Source organism: Pituophis catenifer, unplaced genomic scaffold (genome assembly GCF_029215685.1).
Source record: "Pituophis catenifer annectens isolate HBS135680 unplaced genomic scaffold, rPitCat1.0.hap2 SCAF_3, whole genome shotgun sequence".
Taxonomy (NCBI): domain Eukaryota; kingdom Metazoa; phylum Chordata; class Lepidosauria; order Squamata; family Colubridae; genus Pituophis; species Pituophis catenifer.
The window spans coordinates 15,192,001-15,216,485 of NW_027256883.1; the positions used below are offsets into that span (position 1 = coordinate 15,192,001).

The 24,485-nt window shown below is 42.8% G+C and overlaps 1 protein-coding gene across 3 annotated transcripts in view; it reads left to right on the forward strand.

Annotated features, from left to right (window-relative positions):
* MTSS1 (MTSS I-BAR domain containing 1) overlaps window positions 1-24,485 on the forward strand; it is a 157,087-nt gene that overhangs the window by 4,548 nt on the left and 128,054 nt on the right. For all 3 annotated transcript variants that reach the window (XM_070940337.1, XM_070940335.1, XM_070940336.1), the window contains exon 2: window positions 18,214-18,275. In XM_070940337.1, coding sequence (XP_070796438.1) covers window positions 18,214-18,275 — 62 coding nt within the window. The remainder of the gene's footprint in view (window positions 1-18,213; window positions 18,276-24,485) is intronic.

Consider the following 24,485-nt stretch of genomic DNA (forward strand, 5'->3'; position numbering starts at 1 on the left):
AACTGAATTTAGGTGTTTTAGGATGCCTAAGAAAATGTGGGACAACCTTTTAAGTAAAGAACCTCTGATAATTCTACTTGCTACTCACTGAATATTCTAATTTTATTGAAACAAAAAGTTTGGAAATTTTAAAGATAATTTCAGATGTTACAGTTCTTAAAGTAGTTTGATTTAGATTAAATTCAACATTCCATGTTTTCACAATCTTTGTACCGTGTTTTCCAGAAAATAAGACCCTGTCTTATATTTTTTTTGAACCCTGAAATAAGCGCTTGGCCTTATTGCCATGCACTCAAAAGCCCGATTGGGCTTATTATCAGGGGATGTCTTATTTTGGGGGAAACAGGGTAATAGCAAATGGCACTTCCAGGATTAAAAATGTCAACTGTATCCACATATGTACCATCAAGGTGTGGTTTATTCAATAAGCCATGATAGAACATGGTTGAATGTGTTGTGTGCAAGCTCAGCCAGCAAGATTCTGAGTGCCTGCTGAATAACTGTACTGATTATGGATTTTTTCAATCTGAAGAAAATCCAGAGAATTGAGAAGTAGCTACTGCCTTAAAACTTGGCGTAGCAGAAATTTTATGCTCTTCCAATTATAAAAACAACAATAACCTTGAAATAATTGAAGAAGTTGCAGTAAATTGAACTGGGATCCCCTCAACATAGAAATATACAGGCCATATGGTGTAAAGTTGTGGTACAAATTGTCACTTTAGTATATAACTTGCCGACCTTTTCTGTACTCTAGTTGGATCCCATTGCAACTTTTTTTAAAGTGTGTGAGAAAATGCTGCTTTTAATGTTTTAAATTCAACTTCTTCTCATTTCCCCAAGTTTATGTTGGATCAGGGTCAAAAGAATTCTCCCCAACATATGCAAAATCGCCAAATAAGGGATGTTTTATAGCCCAATGTGTTTTAAACATCTTTTCTTCCAAAGGCTATTTTAAGAAATGGAAAAAAGGGTTTAGCCTGAGGGGGTAACCACTAATAACATACTGTATAGATAAAACTGATCTGTGTCCATTCCTACATTCATTGAAAGGCAAGATAACTTTTCACTGTCATCTTGTTATGTCTTGTTATGTTATCACCGTACAAAAATATGGTCAGTATTTTGTTGGCTGTCCTGTCTACTTAACATTACGTTAGGATTGTAGCCTATAGTTAAAGGAATAGTAATTCTGGTGATAGTTACTCTATCATTAACTAGAGTTAGTATGGGCAGGTGCAACCAAGATTGGTAACTGGTCCCAACCAAATGTCCCAAAGGTGCTTTTTGGCAATTGGACTATCTTGGGGTTTTTTTTTTTTCTTTGAAAATGTTTCACTTCTTGTCCAAGAAACTTTTTGAGTGCAGAACTGAAGAAGCTTCCTGGATGCGAAGTGAAATGTTTTCAAAGAAAAACAAAGTTTTGGAAAAACACCTTTGGGATAACCATGACCTGGATGATTGAGAATCTCCATAGAGATTGTAATCAAATGTTTCTCATTTTGCTTGGTGGATTCTTCCAACCATTTGAGGAACCCAGTGGTAAAAAACCCACTTATGTCCCTGTTTTAACCTGGTGGTAAAAAGCCATCAGTGTCCCGTTAACAATATTGGGAGCAATGGCTCAATCTCTACTCTTGCCTCTTAAAGTGCATTACTTGCAAGTTGCAACTCTGTTTTTTCTTTAAGGGTAGGGTTGAGGGGACGTTTTACTATTTTTATTTTGTTTGAGATCATTTTTGCCTTTAATGTGTCTTTTCTCTGTCTTAGCAAAATAAACGTTGAAGAAGTATTCACTCTGTCTTAGATTTTTCCCCCTTTGCCACTGAACGTTATTACTGTAGAACATCATTTAGGCCCCAGTATATATAAAAATATGAGAGTGGCATGGTGGCCTAATGATGAAGACGCTCGCCTTCTACTCGGAAGGTGGAGAGTTCAATCCTAGGTGGTGGCAGGTATTTCTCTGTGTGCGAAGAACACATTTCTGCTGCAAACTCCACATAGGTGTCAGGAAGGGCATCCGTCCAGTAAATGCTCAGCTCAGTCTCCTGAAGGGATTACAGGGTCATAAAAGGGGAGTTTATATATGAATGCACCACTAATTCCAAAGTGAAGTTCTGATTTCATTTATTACATTAAATGAAATACTCTTTACATGCGGTAGGCCAGTATAAAAACCCCTTTACTTTGTTAAATTTTGTCACCCATCATTACAGTGAAGTTCTTACCACAGGGATTGTAAAGGCACATCTTGACCCACTCAGCAGAAATTTATGAAGCCTTCTTTAGAAAGGTGGGATCATTGATGCTTATCTGCCTGGATGGATTACAAAATGATTTTTAAAATTCTGGACCTCCATTGATCTATATATAGAGTACATCATCTTGAGAGAGAGAGAAAATTTAGGGCAGTAGTGAGTCTTCCCAAGAATAGCCATGCTGTCAAAATCACTTCTGGAGCTCAGCATAAAATCCCACAGAGCATCCCAGAACAACAGTCATCGGTAGGCCCGAAGTTGGCATTTGTGATCTCAATATCAGGAAAGCACTGGATCAAATAGGGATCCATGGGGCATAGCTGGACCAAAATCTATTGCTCACTCAGAAGAACAGGGATGTCAAACTCGATTTCATTGAGGGCCATATCAGGGTTGTGTTTGATCTTGGGGGGGGGAGCGGGGGGGGCGTGGCTAGCTCAACATCACTCGTTTCGGGAGCAGCTGTGGTGGCCCGAGCGCTCTGCCAGTGAAAATGGGTTCCGGAGCTCCGTTTCCAGCTGCAATGGCCTCCTGCAACCTTCTGCCAGCAAAAATTGAGCTTGGGGTGTGTGTACATGAGGCCTTCCTGAGCTCTGTTTTCACTGGCAGAAGCACTGAAGGCCGGTCCTTCGCTGTTTCTAGGGTGGCCCTGTGGGCCTGATCCGGCCCTCAGGCAGTGGTGGTATTCAGCTGGTTCGGACCAGTTTGGTTGTAGTGGTGACTACCAAACTGGGTAGTCACCACTACTACCTGCGGGTGTGGTATGCCATCCTATTTAGCCACGTTTTCTAAGCCGCGTGCAAGTGTACAAACCGCGCACACTCACATTTTTGGTGTGTGGTGAGCTGGTGGTAAAATTATGTGAATCCCACATCTGCTCCCGGTCCTTGAGTGTGACACCCCTGCAGAAGAACATTAATGCTTATCTTAAACCCTGGATGATTCTCCAAATGTCTGGATGAAGAGTCCGCAGAATTGAATTTTGTGAATTGAAAGTAGAACTTCTAAAGCTCTATGAACGTTGCACTTATCTGCCAGAAATCAAAACTCAGTTCTTCAGATTAAGATACTCGTGTTGTCTGCTAAAGATGGTGCAGAGAGATTTTTCTGTGTCTGGATCTATACAGGTAGTCCTTGACTTAACAACAGTTCATGTTCAAAGTTACAATGGCACTGCAAAAAAAAATGACCGATGACCATTTTTCACATTTATGACCACATGGTCACCTGATCAAAACCTGGATGCATGGCAACTGGTTCATATTTATGATGGTTGCAGTGTCCCGGGGGTCCTGTGATCCCCTTTTACGACCTTCTGCCAAGCGAAGTCAATTGGGGAATCCAGATCCACTTAACAACCATGTTACTAACTTAACAACTGCAGTGATTCACTTAACAACTGTGGCGAGAAATGTCGCAAAATGGAGCAAAACTCACTTAACAGATGCTTCACTTAACAACAGAGATTTGGGGCTCAATTGTGGCCATAAGCCGAGGACTGCTGTACTACTCCCCACTGTTGAGAGAAATATGAGTTTCTGCAGGACAGTATTGGGCCATCTGTCTGTCCACATGAAGTGGGTCATCGGCAGGACAATGATCTCAACATAAAAGCAATCCACAAGAAGGAAAGATGACTTTGATATTTTGAAATAGCCGTGTCAAAGCTTGAATTGAGACCCCCATGAAAGGGTTGGAGTAGGGCCCCAAATGAGCTCTTCGTGCCAGAACTGAAAAATGGCATCAGATCACCGTGGAGGAATGGATTAAAATTCAACCCAGAGATAGGAATCCTCCCAATTACAAAAAGTGTTTGCTTGTGTAGTTATTGCAGCAAAAGGCGGTGAAGTCAGCCTGAATTTAAAGGGATTATTATTCCTTCACGCTAACACGCTACATGTTGGAAGACTTAATTTAAAGGAAAGAGAAGCAACAAACAGAATCTTTGTTCATCCGGTTAACCTCTGATAACATTCGTGGCAGAGAGAAGCAAAATCCTGAAATCCGGAGGTGCAGTTATTCCCTTCTCAAGCCCCCCCCTTTTTTTTGGGGGGGGTGTTAATGCTTACTTTGGAAAAAGCTACTCTGAACACAGCAGCAATTCGTATGAAACCTTCGGGCTTTGCTGCATTGCAGGTAGTCCTTGACTTATAACTGGTCATTTAGTGACCGTTCAAAGTTATGATGGATCCCCAAAAAATGGTTAACAACCCGGATTTGGAGTTCCAATGGCTGCCCCCCTCTGCAGTTACTGAAACTCATTCTTGGTGCTTGGCAATCGGCCTGCATTTAGCGCTGTTTGCAACATCCCATAGTCACCAACCAAGATTTATGGGTTTTTTTGCCACAAACCATCATTTACTTTTACTTTCTTGCAGAAAACTGTTAAGCGAACAATGGCTTCGCTTAACGACTGTGGCATTTGCAGTGTGACCACTGCATTCATTTTAATAAGGCTGCAAAAAATAATGTCGTAAAATCGGTTCTGTCGCCCGATGACCTATTTAAGGACTGGCACAAATTATGACTGTAATTCTGGGCTCAATTAGAGTTGTAAGTCAAGGACTACCTATAGTTGTTATTTGTGGAATTGTGATTTTTCACACGCCTTTCATCTTCTGTTAGTATAACGATGACGCTTATAATAGTGGATGTATTATGAGTGAGGGGGTGGGGGTGCTCACCATATACCAATTATTTTTTAATAATGCACACAATGCACAGAGGTGGCTATATTTTAACAATTCACACTTGGATTTGTCACATTACACTGACCTGTCTTTATTCTGCAATTCGTTATTCCTCCTGGAGAATTTTTTTTTCTTCTGCCAACACATTGTATTGATTCAAAATACAGCTGATTGTTCACTTGTTTGTTTGTAATTATGTGCAACCAAATGGTCTTCCTTGTTCTGCATTTCTTCGCCATTATAAACAGCTGCAGTATGTTTCTTTTCAGGCTTGGAAAGAAGGGAGGAGGGAGAAAAAAACACCCTTCTGATTTCTCTCCTCTGATCTTGAGTGTTGATCTTGGAAACAATCAACCGAACAGCTGTCTCACATCAGGGTTTCTTTAAACCAATGGCATTGCTGAGTAAACGGTTAGCTATTTTTAGATGTTTGGGCAGTTGCTGTCGATGGAGGAGGCATAGTCCCTAAGGAACAGGAGCCAACTAACTTCCAGGGCAAAATCTTCCCTTTCTCACATCATGTTCTAGAACGGGGGTGGGCTACTATGGCGATTTTGCAACCTGTGGACTTCAACTCCCAGAATTCCCGGGAATCCTGTTAGGGATGCTGGTTGAGGAATTCTGGGAGTTGAAGTCCACAGATTGCAAAGTTGCCAATAGTTTCCCACCCCTGTTCTAGAAATCTGGGGTTCAGCTCAGGTGCTATTCCGTGGTCATTGGTAGCAGGTCCAGGCCACTGCAATAGCTTTCAGAAATCAAGGGAGTCCTGGACTTACAACCACAATTGGGACACAATTTCCGTTGCGAAGTAAGGAGGTTGTTAAGTGAGTCATGCCAGATTTTATGACCTTTTGTACCACAGTGGTGATTCACACAGTTGTTCAGTGAATCCAGTTTCCCCGCTTGACTTTGCTTGTCAGAGGTTGGCTGGGAAGATTGCAACATTAGAATAACAGAGTTGGAAGGGACCTTGGAGGTCTTCTAGTCCAACCCCCTGCTTAGGCAGGAAACCTACACTACTTCAGACAAATGGTTATCCAACATCTTCTTAAAAACTTCCAGTGTTGGAGCATTCACAACAATAACAATAAATAAAGTTTAAAAAAATACAATTAAAATCCCACAATTAATTAAAAACACCCAACAGATCAGACAATTTGTTTAAAAAGCCATGTCTTCAGATCTTTGTGGAAAGAACAGAGGTCAGGGGCTGAGATGATCTTCTTAGAGAATTTTCTTTACTGTCAAGTCCCGATTTTGGATCACAGAAAAGAGTTTTACAGAATAAGTTTTTGCAAGGAATTCTGTTAATTGCTATGGGAATATATTAGCCATTAGACCAGGAGCGTCAAACTCAAGACTCGGCCTCACCCCAAGATTGGGATGCTTAGATCTGGCCTGTGGGGCAACCCTGGAAACAGAAAAGGACCTGCCTGGGGTGCCTCTGCCAGCAAAAATGGAGCTCGGGAGGCAGCCCACGGCCCTCCCAAGCTCTTTTTTTTGCTGGCAGAGGGTTGCAGGATGCTGTCGCAGCCGAAAACGGAGCTTGGGAGCCCGTTTTCGCTGGCAGAGGGCTCAGGCCACCACAGGCGTCCCCGACACGAGTGACGTCGAACTTGCCACAGCCCCCCTGGCCCCTCGAAGTCAAACACAACCCTGATGTGTCCCTCAGTGCAATCGAGTTTGACACCCCAGTATTAGACCTTTGATATGCTTGTGTAATGGGGTGAGCTCCCGTTCCTTGTCCCAGCTTCTGCCAACCTAGCAGTTCGAAAGCAGGTAAAAAATGCAAGTAGAAAAATAGGGACCACCTTTGGTGGGAAGGTAAGAGCATTGCGTGTGCCTGTGGTGTTTAGTCATGCCGGCCACATGACCACGGAGACGTCTTCAGACAGCGCTGTCTCTTCGGCTTTGAAACGGAGATGAGCACTGCCCCCTAGAGTCGGGAACGACTAGCACATATGTGCGAGGGGAACCTTTACCGTTACCTTATGTCTGTGTAGTTGTGCACAATAGGGAAATTAACGCATGATAAGGATGTTGGGTCAGACATAACCTTTTTAAAAGTTGCCAAGAGGTGTTGAGTTCTGGCTCTCGAGTGCTCTAAAACAACTTGTCCGTCATGGCATCAGAAGTTCGGAGTTTTTTTTCACTTTGCTTCTTAGAATAGTGGCAGAAGGAAGACCAAGTTTAGCAGCTTAAAATTATAGCTGATAGAGCAATAATATCAGCTGTAGCAGTAATGATGAAAAATTTGGCATCTCTTCATCACAGCTGGATCGTCCCGGGATGAAGTCTGTTAAAGAAAGTAATTTGTCTTATCAAGGAAGAAGGCCAGATGTATTTATTAATTAGATATTTTGCCTTTCATTCAGGAGCTCAGTTTGAAATACCTGGTGTTTCTTTTTCCTAGTTTCTCCTATATCAGCCCTATGACTCACAGTCATGGGATGTTTCGTTGAACGACCAAAAGGAAAGTGAGGTTGTAAGCTAGTCATGGGTCCCGTGATTTTCCACTTAGTAACTGCAGCACTTGTCATCAAGGGAGGACTGCTTGCATAAGCCAATCCTTACGCTGGCAATTAACATTGCTGCCATATTGCTAAGAACTCCACTTGTGATATTTTTTTCCCCCTCCTCAAATTGATATCTAGATGAAAATGGATTGCAATTGAAATTTTGCAAAAAGGGATATTGTTTAGAACAGGGGTTCCTAATCTCTCGGCCAGGACCCACTTCCAGGCCGTGGCCTATTTGGAATTTGGCCGTGCGAATGGCTGGTGCACACACAGCTCAACTTGCGTAGTACCAAGACAGGCACTTGTGTGGGTGCGTGCCAGCCTTCCACTTGCAAACATCGGGATGTGCGCATCTGCACTGGCTCGCCACTCGCACAAGGGCTCCATGCGCCTCTCCCACCCCCAGCCAAGCCACAAAAGTTGGGAGCCGCTGGTATAGAAGAACAGCAAGAGCTGCAAATCTTTTACAGGATGGAATTTGCTCTTTGCTTTCTGTTTTGCAAGCGGCCTTTTCCCTCATTGATTGAATGAAATATTTATGCAACAAATGTTACTTTGGCTTAGTAAACCCATTTCTTAATCAGTGAGCAATGCACAAGTTGAGTTATCTGTGTGGGCAAAGTTCTTCCATACAACATTTTGATATGTTCAGTTTAGGTTAGCAGGTCTACAAATGTTCAGATGATCCTGTATGGTAGATTAACAGCTTTTGAACAACAAAGTTTTTAGCTGATTCATACTGGCTGGGGATTTCTGGGAGTTGTAGTCCACATTTTAAAACTGCTGAGGTTGGCCTAGCGACTTACAGTAATCCTCAATTTATGAACGCAATGGAGCCCAACATTTCTGTTGCTGAATCATTTGTTAAGTGGATTTTTCCATTTCTTGCCACAGTTGTTAAATTAGTAACAGGGTGGTTAAGTGAATCTGGCTTCCCCATTGACTTTATCAGATGGTCGCAAAAGGGAGATCACATGACCCCAGTGTCAGGTTTCGATGTCATCTCAAATAAAATAAATTGCATTTCCAAACAAATAATCTTTGAAGAAATCTTTCATTTGATTAAGCATGACAACCTGTCCCCGATTGTGGCGTAGCCAACAATGACTTCCTGACCCCAAACCTTCCCTTTCCGTTCCCCAATTCTCTGCGTCTCATTGGCCCTCTTCCAAATCACTGTCCCCATATCTACTACTTCAGCTCCCAGGAATGTCCCCCCTCCCATCTCATCTCCTAGGGCAGTGTTTCCCAAACTTGACCCTTTGAAGATGTATGGACTTCAACTCCCAGAATTCCTCAACCAGGCATACTGGTTGGGGAATTCTGGGAATTGAAGTCCATGCATCTTAAAATAGCCAAGTTTGGGAAACACTGTCCTAGGGGATATTATCTTCAGAGAAAATAAGTAGGTGAGAAGTCAAGCGTCCTCTTGCCAGCTGCCCCCTCTTCTCCTTCTTATGTCAGCACTAGAGTACATGCAGGTTGACGTGCTGACACCTAGGACATTTCAACTGTCATAAATGAGCCAGTTGCCAAGCGTCCAAATTTTGATCATGTGACCATGGGGATGCTGCAACAATCATAAGTGTGAAAAAAAGTCAGAAGTCACTTTCTTTCAGTCTCGTAACTTTGAATAGTCACTAAAGGAACTACGGTATTGTAAGCCGAGGACAACCTGTACAGGTTGTCCTCGACATATGACTGGTTGCTTAGTGAATGTTTGAAGTTATGACGGACACCCCAAAAGATACTGTTCTGCCCCAGCTATGGATCCCAAAGAACATAGCACACACAAAGTTTGTACAAAACTTAAATTTAGTAAAATAACTCAGTCTTTTTCAAAACAAAGGCTGTTAATAAACTTTCTTAACAGCCTACAAGAAATCAAAGATAAAGTAATCACAATCTTACTAAGGTTGGCAGAAAGCCCAGAAGCAATTTGCAGAGAATCCAGACGCGAAGTAGAGTGAACTAAAGTTGTTCCCTACAAATTGCTTCAGTCGGCGTTCCTCCTTAAATGGGCTAAGGGAGTGGCCAATTAGCCCCAAGCCTTACTCTCGAGGAGCCACTCCTGCCTTTTAGCCGCTCTGCGCGCCCGTGCATCGAGAAGAGGCTCCTCCTCTTCGTCCTCTTCACTTAAAGGAGCTTCTGGAGGTTCTGAAGGCCCTGGCTGAATCCCTGCCTCTGGCACCACATCTTCTCCAGCCTCCTCATTGTCTGACTCAGGTGCCAGCTGCACAGGCTGCTGGCGCAGCACACCAGCCTCCTCGCTGTCAGAATCAGCTATAATCCGCACAGGCCGCTGACGGGCCACAACAGATACTTACGACCTAATTCTGAAGTCCTGACAGCTGCCCCCCCCCCATCATACCACCATATTTATGGCTGTTTGCAGCATCCTGTGGTTACATGACTGTGATTTATGAGATTTTTGTCCCAAAAGTGGCATTTATTTACAGTTTTCGGCAAAAATGTCCCATAGTGAACAATGGGTTTGCTTAATGACTCTGCAGGTTTTCTTAACAACTATTGCAAAAAGTCATAAAATTGGGTTGGTCATGTGGGTGACCACATTTACAACCAAAATAATGTACAACTGCAGGGCCCCATTACAGCCATAAGTTGAGGACTACCTGAAATAACATTGGAGGAGTAGGGAAGAATTGGAAATAGTCAGGTGTTAAGTTCCTATAATTTTCTTGTCTTAGATCCTTGCCAAAATTGGAAGGTATAAAGGCAGAAAAACAATCCAGCAAAGGTTTGGGTAGTATGCATGGAAACAGCTTGTTCTGCAAGAAAAATGAGTGTGCTGCTAGTGCAAACAAATAAACTTTTATTTATTTAAAATACAACCCCCTCCCCGCTCAGTGAATTACATGGGCAGATTTGCCCTGAGATGCTGTCTGATTTGTGATTTCTACCCCACCTAGAGCAGATACCTGTTTTAAGATAATTGTTTCTACAGCTGTGATCCTCAAAATATTATTACCAACTTATGCAATTCTAATGTCCCACTAAAGAGAGCTGGCAAAAGTATAAAAAGAGGACTCTTTCCTTAGCATCTCTAATAAAGGAGAATATTTGTAGCTCAGGGTTGACATGAGGGGTCCTTGGTGCTCTCTGAACTTGCTTGTTTTCTTGCAGCTGTTTCATCATTCCAGATCAACATAGATCAGGGGTCCCGAACCCCTGGGCCCTGGCCCACTACCACAGCTGTGGCCTATTCCTAATTGGGCTGCGCGAGTGGCTGGCTGTAACATGCACTCATGCACGCAACTCAACTTGCTCGACCAGCGGGCTGGTGGGCACTCACACATGTGCATGTCAGCCCATTGCTCATGCAAGTCGAGCTGCATGCATGCCAGCTCACCATTCATACAAGGCCTGTGTGGGCACACATGTGCCAGTCCTCCACTTGTGCGGCCGAGTTCCCTTCTCCCCCAGCCGAGCTGCCAAGCCCCAAAGGTTGAGAACTGCTGGCATAGATTAACTCCAAGGTTAACATGAGACCAACAATTGTTTGTTTGTTTTTGTTTTTATTGGATTTATATACCGCCCTACTCCCGAAGGACTCAGGGCGGTGAACAGCCACAGAATAAAACACATAAATACAAAAATTTAAAATAGAATAAAAACAAATTAAATAATTTGGCTGAGACAAATTTAAAATACCCAATAATTTAAAAACAAATTAAAATTTACATTTAAAAGGGGAAAAGATTTAGGCCAGGCCAGCTTGATGAAATAAGAAAATCTTGAGCGCGCGACGGAAGGTGCGCAGATCCGGGATCCTCCGTATCTCCGGGGGGAGCTCGTTCCAGATCGTAGGTGCCCCCACAGAGAAAGCTCTCCCCCTAGGGGCCGCCAGTCGACATTGTTTGGCTGACGGCACCCGGAGGAGCCCCTCTCTATGGGAGCGTACTGGCCGGTGGGAGGCTATTGGTGGTAGCAGGCGGTCCCGTAGATAACCAGGTCCTAAGCCATGGAGCACTCTAAAGATGATAACCAAAACTTTGAAGCGCACCTGGAAGACCACCGGGAGCCAATGCAGCTCGCGCAGGAGAGGTGTTACATAGGAATGCCACGACGCTCCCATAACCACCCGCGTGGCCGCACTCTGCACCAGTTGGAGCCTCTGAGTGCTCCTCAAGGGGACCCCCATGTAGAGAGCGTTACAATAGTCCAGATGGGAGGTGACGAGGGCATGAGTGACTGTGCGTAGGGAGTCCTGATCTAGAAAGGGACGCAACTGGCGAACCAGGCGAACCTGATGAAAAATCCAATCAAGTAAACAATACCCCAATCAAGAAACTGCCAAAGACCAACAGTGGACTGCCCTACCAAAGAATCTCTAAGACCACCCTCCCTAACACAGACAGGGCAAGCCACCAGAATACCTATAAACTGACAACAAACTGCACTCCTTACTAGGGTAGTACTGATGATGTTACCTAGTTTGGGTAATGAAATGTCTTCAAGAAAACAAGAAAGCTCAGAGACCACCACGGACCCCATAGCATCTCTAAATAAAAGCCACATTTTAGTGATGTATATAATTCAGCTGTGAGAAGCATTTCTTTTTCCTAATTTTGTGCATTCATACTACTTTCAGATAGCTAAGCAATTTTCTTCTCTGCTGATGAAAGAATGTGCGAGAAATTTGGGGTCAGAAAAGGCCAGGCACGAGATTAATGATCATGTTGTCTTGAGTCATAAAGTTTTCCTCTAAATCTCTTTTATTCCACAGTTGGGACAAACAAGGCAGAAAAATACATTTAGGGCAACCGTATCTCGGGAGATATGGCTGCAACACCGACTGTAAATCAGCTAAATACAATTGATTTAATTTAATCAAGGTTGTGTAAATTCAAGACTAATTGAATTATAGCAATTAACCTGAATTAGTTATCTCTCAATCATCACGCTGGAGGGATTCATCCCCCTTTTAACCTCTTCGGTTGCTTAGTAGTTTATGGCTAATATGAATTTTTTAATCTTTAAATTTAGTACTGAGGGACAGAAAACGTGTAAACTATTGTAGGGTAATTTATTTGGAGTAAAAGATTGTGATGAGGTGTGTAACAACATAGCTGATAGGTTTAGAAAACTGAAAATGGGGAAAAAAACAATATTCTACACACACGAACAGTTGGCTGGTATAGCTAAAATAAGAGCCTTCTTAATTAGGATGGTGAGTTTTAAAACCTTGGTACTTAAAATGCAATAATAGGAGTCCTTGACATTAGGATTATACTAGAGTGCAACCATTCTCCACTTGGTATTCTCCAGAAAGTTCTCATTTAGCATATCTGGATAAGATTGTTTTCTTAATGACAAATGTCAATGTTCCTTTGGTTTTAGACACGGGACTTCCTGTGTCGGAGGAAGACGATTTGAGTAGCCCTTTCTCAAAAAACAGGCTTGGTGGTGAAAAACCTGTGCCCATTTTTGGCGGCTATACCTACACCGTTGCCCTTTTCATTTGTTAATCTGTTTGAGGTTGGCTGGAATTAGAGTTTTGAATCACCTGACATTTGAATCATCTTCTCTTGGTTTGAGGGAGAATAATTGCTGTATTAGGTTGCATGTGTTACTTCCTCCTGGATTTTTGTTCCCTAGTGAACATAATGAAAATGCACGTTAACCATGAAGAGAAGCAGAAAATTGCATTGTAGTATAATGAATAAGGGATTCATCTCCTGTTTGATTGATCGGAAGTGTTCTCGCAGCCAGTTGGCACTTGTTAAGTGAAGGGGATAGAATATAGCATCATAGGGCTGGAAGGGACTTTGGAGGTCTTCTAATCCAACCCCTTGCTCAAGGTAGGAGCCTTACACCATCCTACTCAAAAGGTTGTCCAGTTTATTTTTGAAAACCTCCAGTGATGCAGCATCCACAACTTTGGGAGACAAGCCATTCCATTGATTAATTGTTCTCACTCTCAGGAAATTTCTCCTTAGTTCAAGGAAATTTCTCCTTAGTTCAAACGGGCCCGTTTCCGGCCTTCCCAAACTTCCGGTAGGCCTGTTTTTTCCCCTCCCCGAGCCTCCGCGTTCGCCCTTCATTTACCTGCATCCAAAAGGGGCCACGTGGGGACTTCTTGGAGGGGTGGGGTGGGCGGGGTCAGCCAGGAGTGGGATTTGGGGGTTCTCCAAACTGCACAGAATCTTAGCTAGAGGTTCTCCCGAACCCCTGCGAACCCTCAGCAGCCCACCCCTGGTTGGATCTCTCTTTTAACAAGCTTCCACCCATTACTTTTTGTCCTGCCTTCTGGGGCCTTGGAGAATAAGTCAATCCCCTCTTCTCTGTGACAGCCCCTCAAGTACTGGATGATGTTGTTAAATGAATGGGATGATGTTCAATAGATTTCGCAGGATGAAAGAATCTAGGTTTTCCTTTTTGCCTGGGGAAAAAAAATATCTACACATACATTGATACCTACAAAGCCCCCTCTTCATTATGTGTGTTAAATTTGTGGCCAACACAGCTGTCCAGTTTATGAACTGCAGAGCAAATAAGGATGCCATGGGTGCGCTTAATGTGACCCTCTGATGTTGCCGAACATATGGTACATTGGTTAAGCTTTTGGACTACGGCAGAGCTGGTCAAGGTCCTAGTTTACCTCCCATCATGAAACTCAATGGGTGATCTTGGTCAGCCCATTCAACTCAGCTTGAAGAGTTGATGATATGAAGCAAAGTTGGAGAAGTTTATGTTGCCTTGACTTTCTGGAAGAAAGGCAGGTTATAAATCCGAGGACTAAATAAGTTAATTAGGTAAAGGATTAGACTAAATGTTATGAAATCTCATACAATGAAAACATGGCAAACGCTTCATGTTGTGTTAAGAAACAAAACATGTTTTGTTTCACATCCCTGACAAGTGAAGTGGATGGTTTTGAAGCTCGGTGAAAATGAGCCAGGGAGACAAGAAATCTGAGAATGTCTGAATGAATTGCTGTTTTGTTTGGTGCTTGTGCTGTAACAGGTGAGGCTGAGGCCAGAGAAGGGAGTCTTACCTACTTCTTGGTACTTCGAAATCACCAACAGTTGACAGATGCCCAGAGCTGCTCCGATCTGGTTTCATGATTATCGAGAAGTGACTGATCCTTGACAGAATGGTGTCTCTGTTTCATGGGCCTTTTGCGGTGTCTCCTGGGAAAAGTGGGATGATTCAGGAGTTGTCGAATTGCCCCAGAGCAATGGCAGCCTTCTTGTCAAAACCGAATCAGAGTTTTTGAACTGAGTTTGAGGGGAAAGGGGATTAGGAGGCTGGGAGTGGGGTTAGGAATTGACTTGCCTCATTGCATTCCCTCCAGACTTTGTGGTTCCAAATTTGGGCGTGGGGAAGAATTGCGGTTCATACTCAGAAGGATGCATCAGATTATTTTATTTATTTGATTTTTATCCTGCCTTTGTTATTGTTCACAAATAGTTCAGGATGGGAAACAAACATTATATTCCTTCCACCTATTTTCCGCACCTGTGAGGTGGGTTGGGTTGAAAGAAAATGACTGGCCCAAAGACACCCAGCCAGCTTTCATGCCTAAGACCGGACTAGAACTCACTCTCTCCTGGTGATTGGCTCAAAGACATGGCATCGGGCCTAGCTATCTTCGAGACCTCCCATTGTCCCGTGCGCTCCCACAGAGAGGGCCTCCTCAGGGTGCCATCAGCCAATCAATGTAGGCTGGTGACCCCCAGGGGGAGGGCCTTCTCTGTGGGGGCACCTACCCTCTGGAATCAGTTGCCCCCAGAGATAAGGAGAATCCAAGACCTTAGTGCCTTCCGCCGTGCCCTTAAAACCCACTTTTTCCAGCAAGCCGGGCTGGCTTAAGAAGAAATTTTAAATGTTTTAATTGGTTTGTATTTTTAATTTTGGGCCAAATTTATATATATTTTAATTGTTTTTAATATTTGTATTTCATGTTTTTTAATTCTGGCTGTACACCGCCCTGAGTCCTCAGGGAGAAGGGCGGTATATAAATTTAAAAATAAATAAATAAATAAATAAATAAAGACACCCAGCTGGCTTTCATGCTTAAGACCAGACTAGAACTCACTCTCTCCTGGTGATTGGCCCAAAGACACCCAGCCAGATTTCATGCCTAAGACCGGACTAGAACTCACTCTCTCCTGGTGATTGGCCCAAAGACACCCAGCTGGCTTTCATGCCTAAGACCGGACTAGAACTCACTCTCTCCTGTGATTGGTCAAAGTCTTCCAGCTGACTTTCATGCCTAAAATGGGACTAGAACTCACTTTCTCCTGGTGATTGGCCTAGAGTAACCCAGCCAGCTTTTATGCCTAAGGCAGGAATGGAATTCAGACTTCTGCTTCCTAGGCCCATCATGTTAATACTAGACCAAACTATTATTCTTTATGTCTCAAATACACAAAATAATTTTATTTTATATATAGGTTAACGTATAAGAAGTTTCGTTAACATATAACCAAACATAAGTCTTGAGGCATATAACCTCTGTAATCCATTGGCATGGATTTGTCCCTTTCCTGAAATCTGTTGCTTTCTCGTCAGAGATCTGGAGCTTCAGGTGAAGACTGATCCAGGTGGAGGAAGTCTTAGGAAGGCCTTCAAGTCCTCATACCTACAAAGGAGTTACTTCAGGGTGCTCCTTGCACTCTGTAATAAATTCTCCCTGCAAAAAGGCAGAGTTTGGCTACTGCTTAATGATGTCACCCAGCCTACAAGACAGTATCTGAGGAGTAATCAGACACTTGAGGCAGATTCTCTTCTTGAACCTTGTTTTAAATAATGTTTTTCATGTTGTCAGTGCAATCAAATGAAGCTCGGTAGAATGTGTTACACTTTTTCCCAAAAATTTCACTCTGCTTCCTCTGCGCTTGGTGTGATATTTTTCCCACACACATTTTTATAATTTCTGCAAATTTCACATCTCTGTGTACTAGAAAGCAAACGTGTATGTATGTAGGCCAGTGGTTCTTAAACTGGAGATCATTTGTCATTGCTTGTGAGTTGAGCATTCCATTTGGGGCTGCTGCTACTGCTGAGACACTTGCGTGAAACAACAAAGTCTGCCTTTTTTGTGGGGATACTGTAATAAAATTATTTGAGACTGGGAAAAGGAGTACTTGGATCAAATAGTTTAGCAATCACTGATATATTCTATATCCAGGAGTGGGATTCAGCTGGTTCAGACCAATTTGGTTGAATTCTAATCTGGTTTGCTGAACCAGTAGTTGCAAGGACTGGCTGACCCCACCTATCCTGCCCCTCCCAGGAGTCTCCATATGGCTCATTTTGGATGCCAGGTAAGTGCAGCGCCCACGTGGAGCTCTGGGAGGGTGAAAAATGGGCCTCTTGGAAGTTCCAGAAGTCTGGAAACGGGCCCATTTCTGGCCTCCAGTGCCCGGGGAGGCCATTTTTGTCCTTCGGAGGCTCGAGGAAAGCCTCCGGAGCCTGGGGAGGGTAAAAACATCCCCCCCCCGCTGTGGTGCAGGTCCCCATGGCCACGCCAACCCAGCAATTGGGCAGCGAACTGGTTGCTAAAATTTTTCAATCCTTATTCCTAGGTTACTCTTTGGGTCGACTTATGACCATAATTAAACCCCACAATTTTGCTTATAAGTCACAAGCAGGTCACAACATGACAGTACCCAATGTTGTGGCCTTTTGAGGGCCGGTTGTAAAATGAACGCAGCAATCATTAGGTGAGGGGTCTGCAACCTTAAACACTCAAAGAGCCATTTGGACCCGTTTCCCACAGAAAAGAAATCACCGGGAGCCACAAAACCTGGGTGGGCGTGGCCAACTCGACATCACTCACTCCCACCCTGTCACATGACCACCACCCCCAGCCATGCTTACCCAGGTTTTGTGCCTCCTGATGTTACTTTAGGTAATCGCCCTTATCTTCTTAGGCCAGGCGAGGAGGGACTGGGAGGGGAGGGCGAGGTGCGGGACTAGCCAGTGGTGGGTTCAGTGGACAGGGAGCCACAGCAGGGGGACAAAAGAGCCACATGTGGCTCTGGAGCCGCAGGTTGCAGACACCTGCATTAGGTGAACCAATTGTTTTCTATGGGTTGCTTTTTTTTTTTTTTTTTTGCCAGAAACCAGTAGTAACTGTTAGTTTCCCTCAAACATTATCAAAAAGTACGTGACTGCAGGACTGCTGCAAATAGTCATAAATGTACTCAGGTTACCAAACACCTAAATTCAGTCATGTGACTGCAGGGGGAGGGCCCACAGACTTTGAAATTTTGAATCTGGGTTGTAAGTAAGTTTTTTTTTTTGAGATTGCATAGCAACCAGTCATAAACTGAGGACAACCTGTATCTATATGTTTGAGAATTGAATGTCTTTCCATTATGACTGATGATGGATTTAAAATTCTGTATAACCAGGTTCTATCTTGGTTAGAATGACCTTTAACAATCTTCAGTTGATTGCGGGCTGGTTGTGTGAACAGGTTGTTTTCCCCAACCCCTTTGTAAAGTTAAGAGAAACGATTATTCCAAAGTAGCCTCCATTTTTGTCTACATACCATCTAGATTGGTATATGAATTTGATTGGGAGAAATTATTCTGTGCTAATAAACTTTTTTTTTCATCCTGCGTCTTTAAGAAAAATATTGATCAATGCTACCTGTGTGTTTATTTATTGCTATTGTGTATTTCTTTTTCTTTTTTGTAAGTTTCTTAATATTGTTAGATATGGGGGAATATTTGCATTGATCAAAGTTTTGTGCTTTTTCTCTTCCAGGGAAGTTATCCAATTTGGGAAGATTTCATAAATAAAGCGGGGAAACTCCAGTCTCAACTTAGGTAAGCTTTTTTTCTATATTGGCACAGGCATTTCCATGTGGTAGCAGGACATACCTTGCTTTTTTAAAAAAATGGGTTTTCAAGAGTTGTAGACTGTTTGGAGGCATTAATTTGCAACCAGGCAGTGGAATTGGCTGTGCAAAGTTTAGGAGCAGTAAAGAAGAAACATGTTGAACAATGAAGTAGATTCCTTAAATATCACAAAAATTGAAGCATTCATTTTGGGCCCTTATTTTAGGGGAAACATGAGAGGTGGTAGCAGAATAAGGCTACTATGAATTGATTTATCCAGTTTTCTGATTTTTAATGTTTATTGTTTTTAATATTTTTAACATATAGGGCAGTGATGGCTAACCTTTTTGCCGTCGCGTGCCAAAAGCGGGGGGCTGTGTGTGCATACGTGTCCACACCCATAATGCGCCCCCCCTGTTTATGCGCGCGCAACCCCCCCCCCCACGACCCCCACTTTTGACACATGGTGGCATGGTGGGACCAGAAGGCCCATTTTCACTCTCCCCAGGCTCCAGAGGCTTTCTTGGAGCCGGGGGAGAGAGAAAACGGCTTTCCCCCCCCCCCCCCCCGAGGCCCTCCAGAGGCCGGAAACGGGCCATTTCCTGACTTCCGGTGGGACTGGAAGGCCTATTTTTTGCCCTCCCCAGGCTCCAGAGGCTTTCTAGGAGCCTGGTGAGGGTGAAAACTGCCTCCTCCCCGCCCCCCCCGGACGGCCTCCAGAGGCCGGAAACAGCCTGTTTCCTGACTTCTGGTGGGCCCAGAAGGTCCGAAAATCTGCTGGAGCTGAGCTATGGCAGCGCTCACGTGCCCACAGATATGGCTCCGTGTGCCATAGGTTCACCATCATGGGTATGGGGTCTTTTAATATTTTTTAACATATAGATTTAATGTGTAGGTATTGGGTCTCCTGCTTTAGCAGGGGGTTGAACTAGAAGACCTCCAAGGTCCCTTCCAGCTCCATTCTGATTGATTGATTGATTGAAGATTCTATTTTATATCGTTGTTTTATGATGTTGTAAGCTGCCCTAAGTTGCTTGATAGTGAGATGGGCAGCATATAGATTTAATAAATGAATTTTATTTACTGTTACATTCTGGGAGAATGCTCCAGATGCAATAAAGAAGGTACTTGGGGACTGAATATAGCCACAAAATTGATCGTTCGTATCATATATCAGTGTTTGTACATTTTTAATTTTTGATTATCAGGCTTTCTCTTAAGGCCGTGTTAGCTTTAATCTGTTGCATTAGCAAGATTTAATCAATTTTCTAAGCATGGATTGTTTAACCATGGCTTGCTAATGAAAGCAGAGTTACATGCTACCCTGTTTTCCCCAAAACAAGACATCCCCTGATAATAAGCCCAATCGGGCTTTTGAGCGCATGGCAATAAGGCCAAGCACTTATTTCAGGGTTCAAAAAAGTATAAGACAGGGTCTTTATTTTCGGGGAAACACAGTAAGACATTCATTGTCATTGTCTAAGACATTCATTCATTCATTGTAGTTTATTGACTACTTTGCATTTTTCAAAAGTTGAGCAGGCAGACACCCCAGAAGAGGAATTTACAAGATTTTACATTTGAGCAATGCTGGCTTTTTGGGTTTAAAATTAAAGGTAATTAAATTTACAGTCTAAGTTAAAGGAGAAGTGTGATACAACTAATAGAAGAAAATATTTGTACCTCAGGGTTGAACTGTGGGGTACGTGGTACTCTTTGAGCCTGATCGGATTTTTTGCAGACATTTCATTACCCAGCTAGGCAATATCATCAGTGCATTACTAGTTGAGTAATGAAACGTCTGCAAGAAAGCAAGCTCAGAGAGTTCCAAAGATCCCACAGTGATAAAGCTTCTAGGCATACTGCATAGTTTTGATCCTTGTCTGATGCACTTACTGCCTTACAGAAGCTTTTTGTATCTTAATTGTCAGTAAAACTGATCTTTTTCCCAGCTGGCCAGCGGGAACTGAAAATTAGAGAGGAATGAATTATGCAGCTAGTGAATAATAGGCAGATCCGTCTTACGTCCTGTTTTTGTGAGGATTCAAATGCATTAACACCAAAAAAGGAAAGGAAAAGACATCGGTTAGCAAAATCTGGAATATTACTTGCTCCCTGGAATTTATTTTCCCTAGCCAAAAAATCAAAGAAAGAATCAAAGATTTCAATGGAGCCATGCAGGATAGCAAATGCAGACTCCGTTCAGTGCAGGAATCGGAATGGAAAACTTCCAGACATATGACTCCCCAGCCTCTAGTGAAGAGAAACTACTGTTGAATTATTCTTACCCTTAAATAATTTTTTTTTTAAGTTGGGAAAAACTGCTAATTCTGTCTGGGAAAGAGTAACTTTATTTAGAACTAGTGGTTGGGAATGTTAATGGAAGAATTTTAATTGATGTCAGAAGCTAATTGTTTCTACAAATAAAGGATTGCGTATGAAAAATAGTTATGGATTGGCAGCTATTTTAGAGGAAGGGAGAGAACATAAAAGCTAACGTAGTATAATAGTTAAGGTATTCTACCAGGTTTCTAGCAGGGTGGATAAAAATCAATGATTTTTTTTAAAAAAATAAAAAAAAATCAGATTTTTTTGATTTAAATTGGATTTTTTTTTAATTTAAATTGGATTTTTTTGATTTTTATCGAATTTATTTTAATAAAAAACTTTTGGGGTAAAAATCTATCATAAGATAGTTTTCTATTTAAGATACATAAATAATTTAGTTTATTCAGCATGAACTGGAGCTTAGTTATGTAGCATGAGGCTGTATATTCTGCAACACTGGGACTATCGGTGAGTCAACAATGGGTCAAAGGAGTAGCAGAGATGACAGTTATTCTTTAAAAATTATGATTTAAATTGAGTTGATTTACATCAAGCCTTTTTTCTAGTGATTTAAGTTGTGATTTAAATCAACTCGATTTAAATCAAATCCACCCTGGTTTCTAGTACATCATCAATCTTGGGAACTTTGGATTAGACCAGTGATGGCTAAACTTTTTCTCCTCGTGTGCCGAAAGCGTGCTTGTGCACATGCGACAGTGCGCGCGTGCGTACCGACACCCATAATGCAATGTGCACCCCCTGCGCATATGCGCACGACTTCCCCTGCCCTCCGCTCCGCATGCGCATATGACCCCCGCCTCTGTTTTTGGCCTAGCAGGCCCCCCTGTAGCCTCCTGGGCCCAAAAACAGGCCGTGGGGGGGGGGAGGCAGGCCGCACTCCCACCCATGCCCCGTTTTGGGCCTAGCAAACCTTCCTGCAGCCTCCTGGGCCCAAAAACGGGCTATGGAGGGGGCACCACACACCCCGTGCTCCATCCCACCCCCCTGCGCATGTGCACGGGTTTCCCGCATGCGCCCCATCTCCCTGTGCATCCCGAAAGTCAGATGGCTGGCAGGAGGCACACCGGTCTGATCTGTGGCACGCGTGCCATAGGTTTGCCATCACAGGATTATACCCTTAGCTCAACCTCACAGAATTATTGTAGAGAAGTGAAACGTTTTCAAGAAAGCCCAGTTGCCTTTTGGAAAAAACATCTCTGGGACAAAGAAGATTGCATGTTTCTTTCCACACCTATTTTTTTTTTTCCTTTCAAGTTAGTCTCCAGGACCTTGTAATTCTTGGCAATATTTTTGGAATTGGTTTATCCTTGCCTTCTACTACAACCGAGTAATTGACCTGAAATCACCGACTGACTGGCTTTGTGCCTAAGGCAGGGCTAGAACTCACAGTCTCCTGGTTTCTAGCCAATTCTTTAACCACACCACCAAACTGGCTCTCCGTTTTTTTAAACTCATACTACAGAGTAAAAAGAACACGTAGGGCTGTGAGAAAAGGAGGACTAGGAGAAGCAAAGCTGTCTGGACATACAGTAAAAATGGAGGTTTTACTGGAAAGAGTTATTGGTTCGACGGTGCTCTTTGCTAAAAAAAAAGAAAGAAAGAAAGCAAACAGTAATTAGTATACTTGTAGGTTTGCTCTGGGTGGCAAGTATGAAAATAAGGGGGAACCACTGTAAAATCGGGAAATGAAAGTCCATAACACATACAAAGCAACAAGAGCTGCTTTCTCTTGCTTCAGGATGATTTGATAGCAATTGCATCTCACTAATTTTGTGAGGGGGAAAAGGTGGCTCAGTGGCTAAGATGCTGAGCTTGTCGCTCAGAAGGTCGGCAGTTCAGCGGTTTGAATCCCTAGCGCCACTTAATGGAGTGAGCTCCTGTTACTTGTCCCAGCTTCTGCCAACCTAGCAGTTCGAAAGCACATAAAAATGCAAGTAGAAAAATAGGGACCACCTTTGGTGGGAAGGTAACAGCATTCCGTGTGCCTTTGGCTTTTAGTCATGCCGGCCACATGACCACAGAGACATCTTCAGACAGCGCTCCGGCTTTGAAATGGAGATGAATACCACCCCCTAGAGTCGGGAACAACTAGCACATATGTGCGAGGAAAACCTTTACCTTTAATTTTGTGAAGCATCTGGCTATATCCAGGATTGTATGATCATTACAGCTACTCCTTGAGTTACAACTACAATTGAGCTGTTGTTTTAAGTGAGACATTTGTTAAGTGAGTTTTGTCCCCTTTTACGACATTTCTTGCCACAGTTGTCAACTGAATGGTTGATAAGTTAGTACCACCACTGTTAAGCGAATCTGGCTTCTCCATTGATTTTGCTTATCAGCAGATTGCAAAAAGTGATCATATGACTCTAGGACACTGCAACTGTCGTCACTATGAACCAGTTGCCAAGTGTCTGAATTTTGATCACATCATCATGGGGCTGCTACAAAGATCGTAAGTGTGAAAAATGGCCATAAGTCAATTTTTCCAGTGCTGTCGTAATTTTGAATGTTCGCTAAATGAACTGCTGTAAGTCAAGGACTATGTACTGATTCACATATTATTGATTGTTGGGACAATATGCTGACTGTAAACAATTTAGAGAGTACTATAAAGTAGTACTTTGAAGTGGTTTATAAGTCTTAAGTGCTATTGCTATTCCGAGCTATCATGGGCTTGTTAAATTTGGGGTTGTTGTGTTTTTGAACTGAGGAAAGATCCAGGGTCAAACGAGAAAATGTGATTGTGTATGTGTGCATAGGGCACACACATCACACCTGCTGAAAAGACTTTCAGAAACTTCAACTTTTTCTGGGCTGGCACAGCCACTTCTTGGGTTTCGAGGCACTGTTTAAGATCCACCCAACAGGTGCTTCCTGTGCATCACCAAATCAATTTTTTACTTCTTGAATCCCTATTGCAGTATTTCGGTACTTCTGTTAGATAAGCAGAATCATAACTCTGTTTTGCTATGCTCGAAGTAACTCTCTTTATTTGCATTTGCCTATTATAGTTCATTTAAAAAAGAAACCACAATAAAATCATGGTTTACTATCACTCATGAACGGATCCAAGCTATAGAATGAGGAAGGCAGATATGTACTGTTATCTTGCCTTTGTTCCTCAACTTGGAGATAAGGCACTTAAAATAGCACCAGCGTGAAGCTTGCCAGCAGCTGTAAAATCTTTAGTTTTTTCCTCCCTGATTTCAGGATTTTGGATTATTATATTTTTTGCTTCCACCTGCTGTGTGCCTTTCTTTTTAGTTCATCCCCAAAGTCATGCTCCACATTCCTTAAAATTTAAATTCGAATATGCAATTAATTAAGACAAAGAGAAGAAACAGTTCAGCGTTTTTTTTAAAGTGAACAGTGTGTCTTTAAAACCTACTTATTCATAAAATGCCTACTATATTTAGGGAGTGTCTTATATTTGACAGAAGGGACAATCTGGGGCGCTGCTGCCACTCGATTAGTTTTGAAATGAAACTGAATGTCTATACAGATAGTCCTCGACTTACAGCCATTGATTTAGTAACTGTTCGAAGTTACAACGGCACTGAAAAAAAAACGACTTATGACATTTTTCACACTGTTGCTGCATTCCCACAGTCACATGATCAAAATTCAAATCCTTTGCAACTGGTTCATATTTATGATGGTTGCAGTATCCCGGGGTCATGTGATCCCCTTTTGTGACCTTCTGACAATGGAGAAGCCAGATTCATTTAACAACTGTGTTACTGAGTTAATAACCACAGTGATTCACTTAAAATTGGGCTCAATTGTTGTCATAAATGGAGGACTACCTCTAGCAGTGATGGCTAACCTTTTTGCCATCGCGTGCCA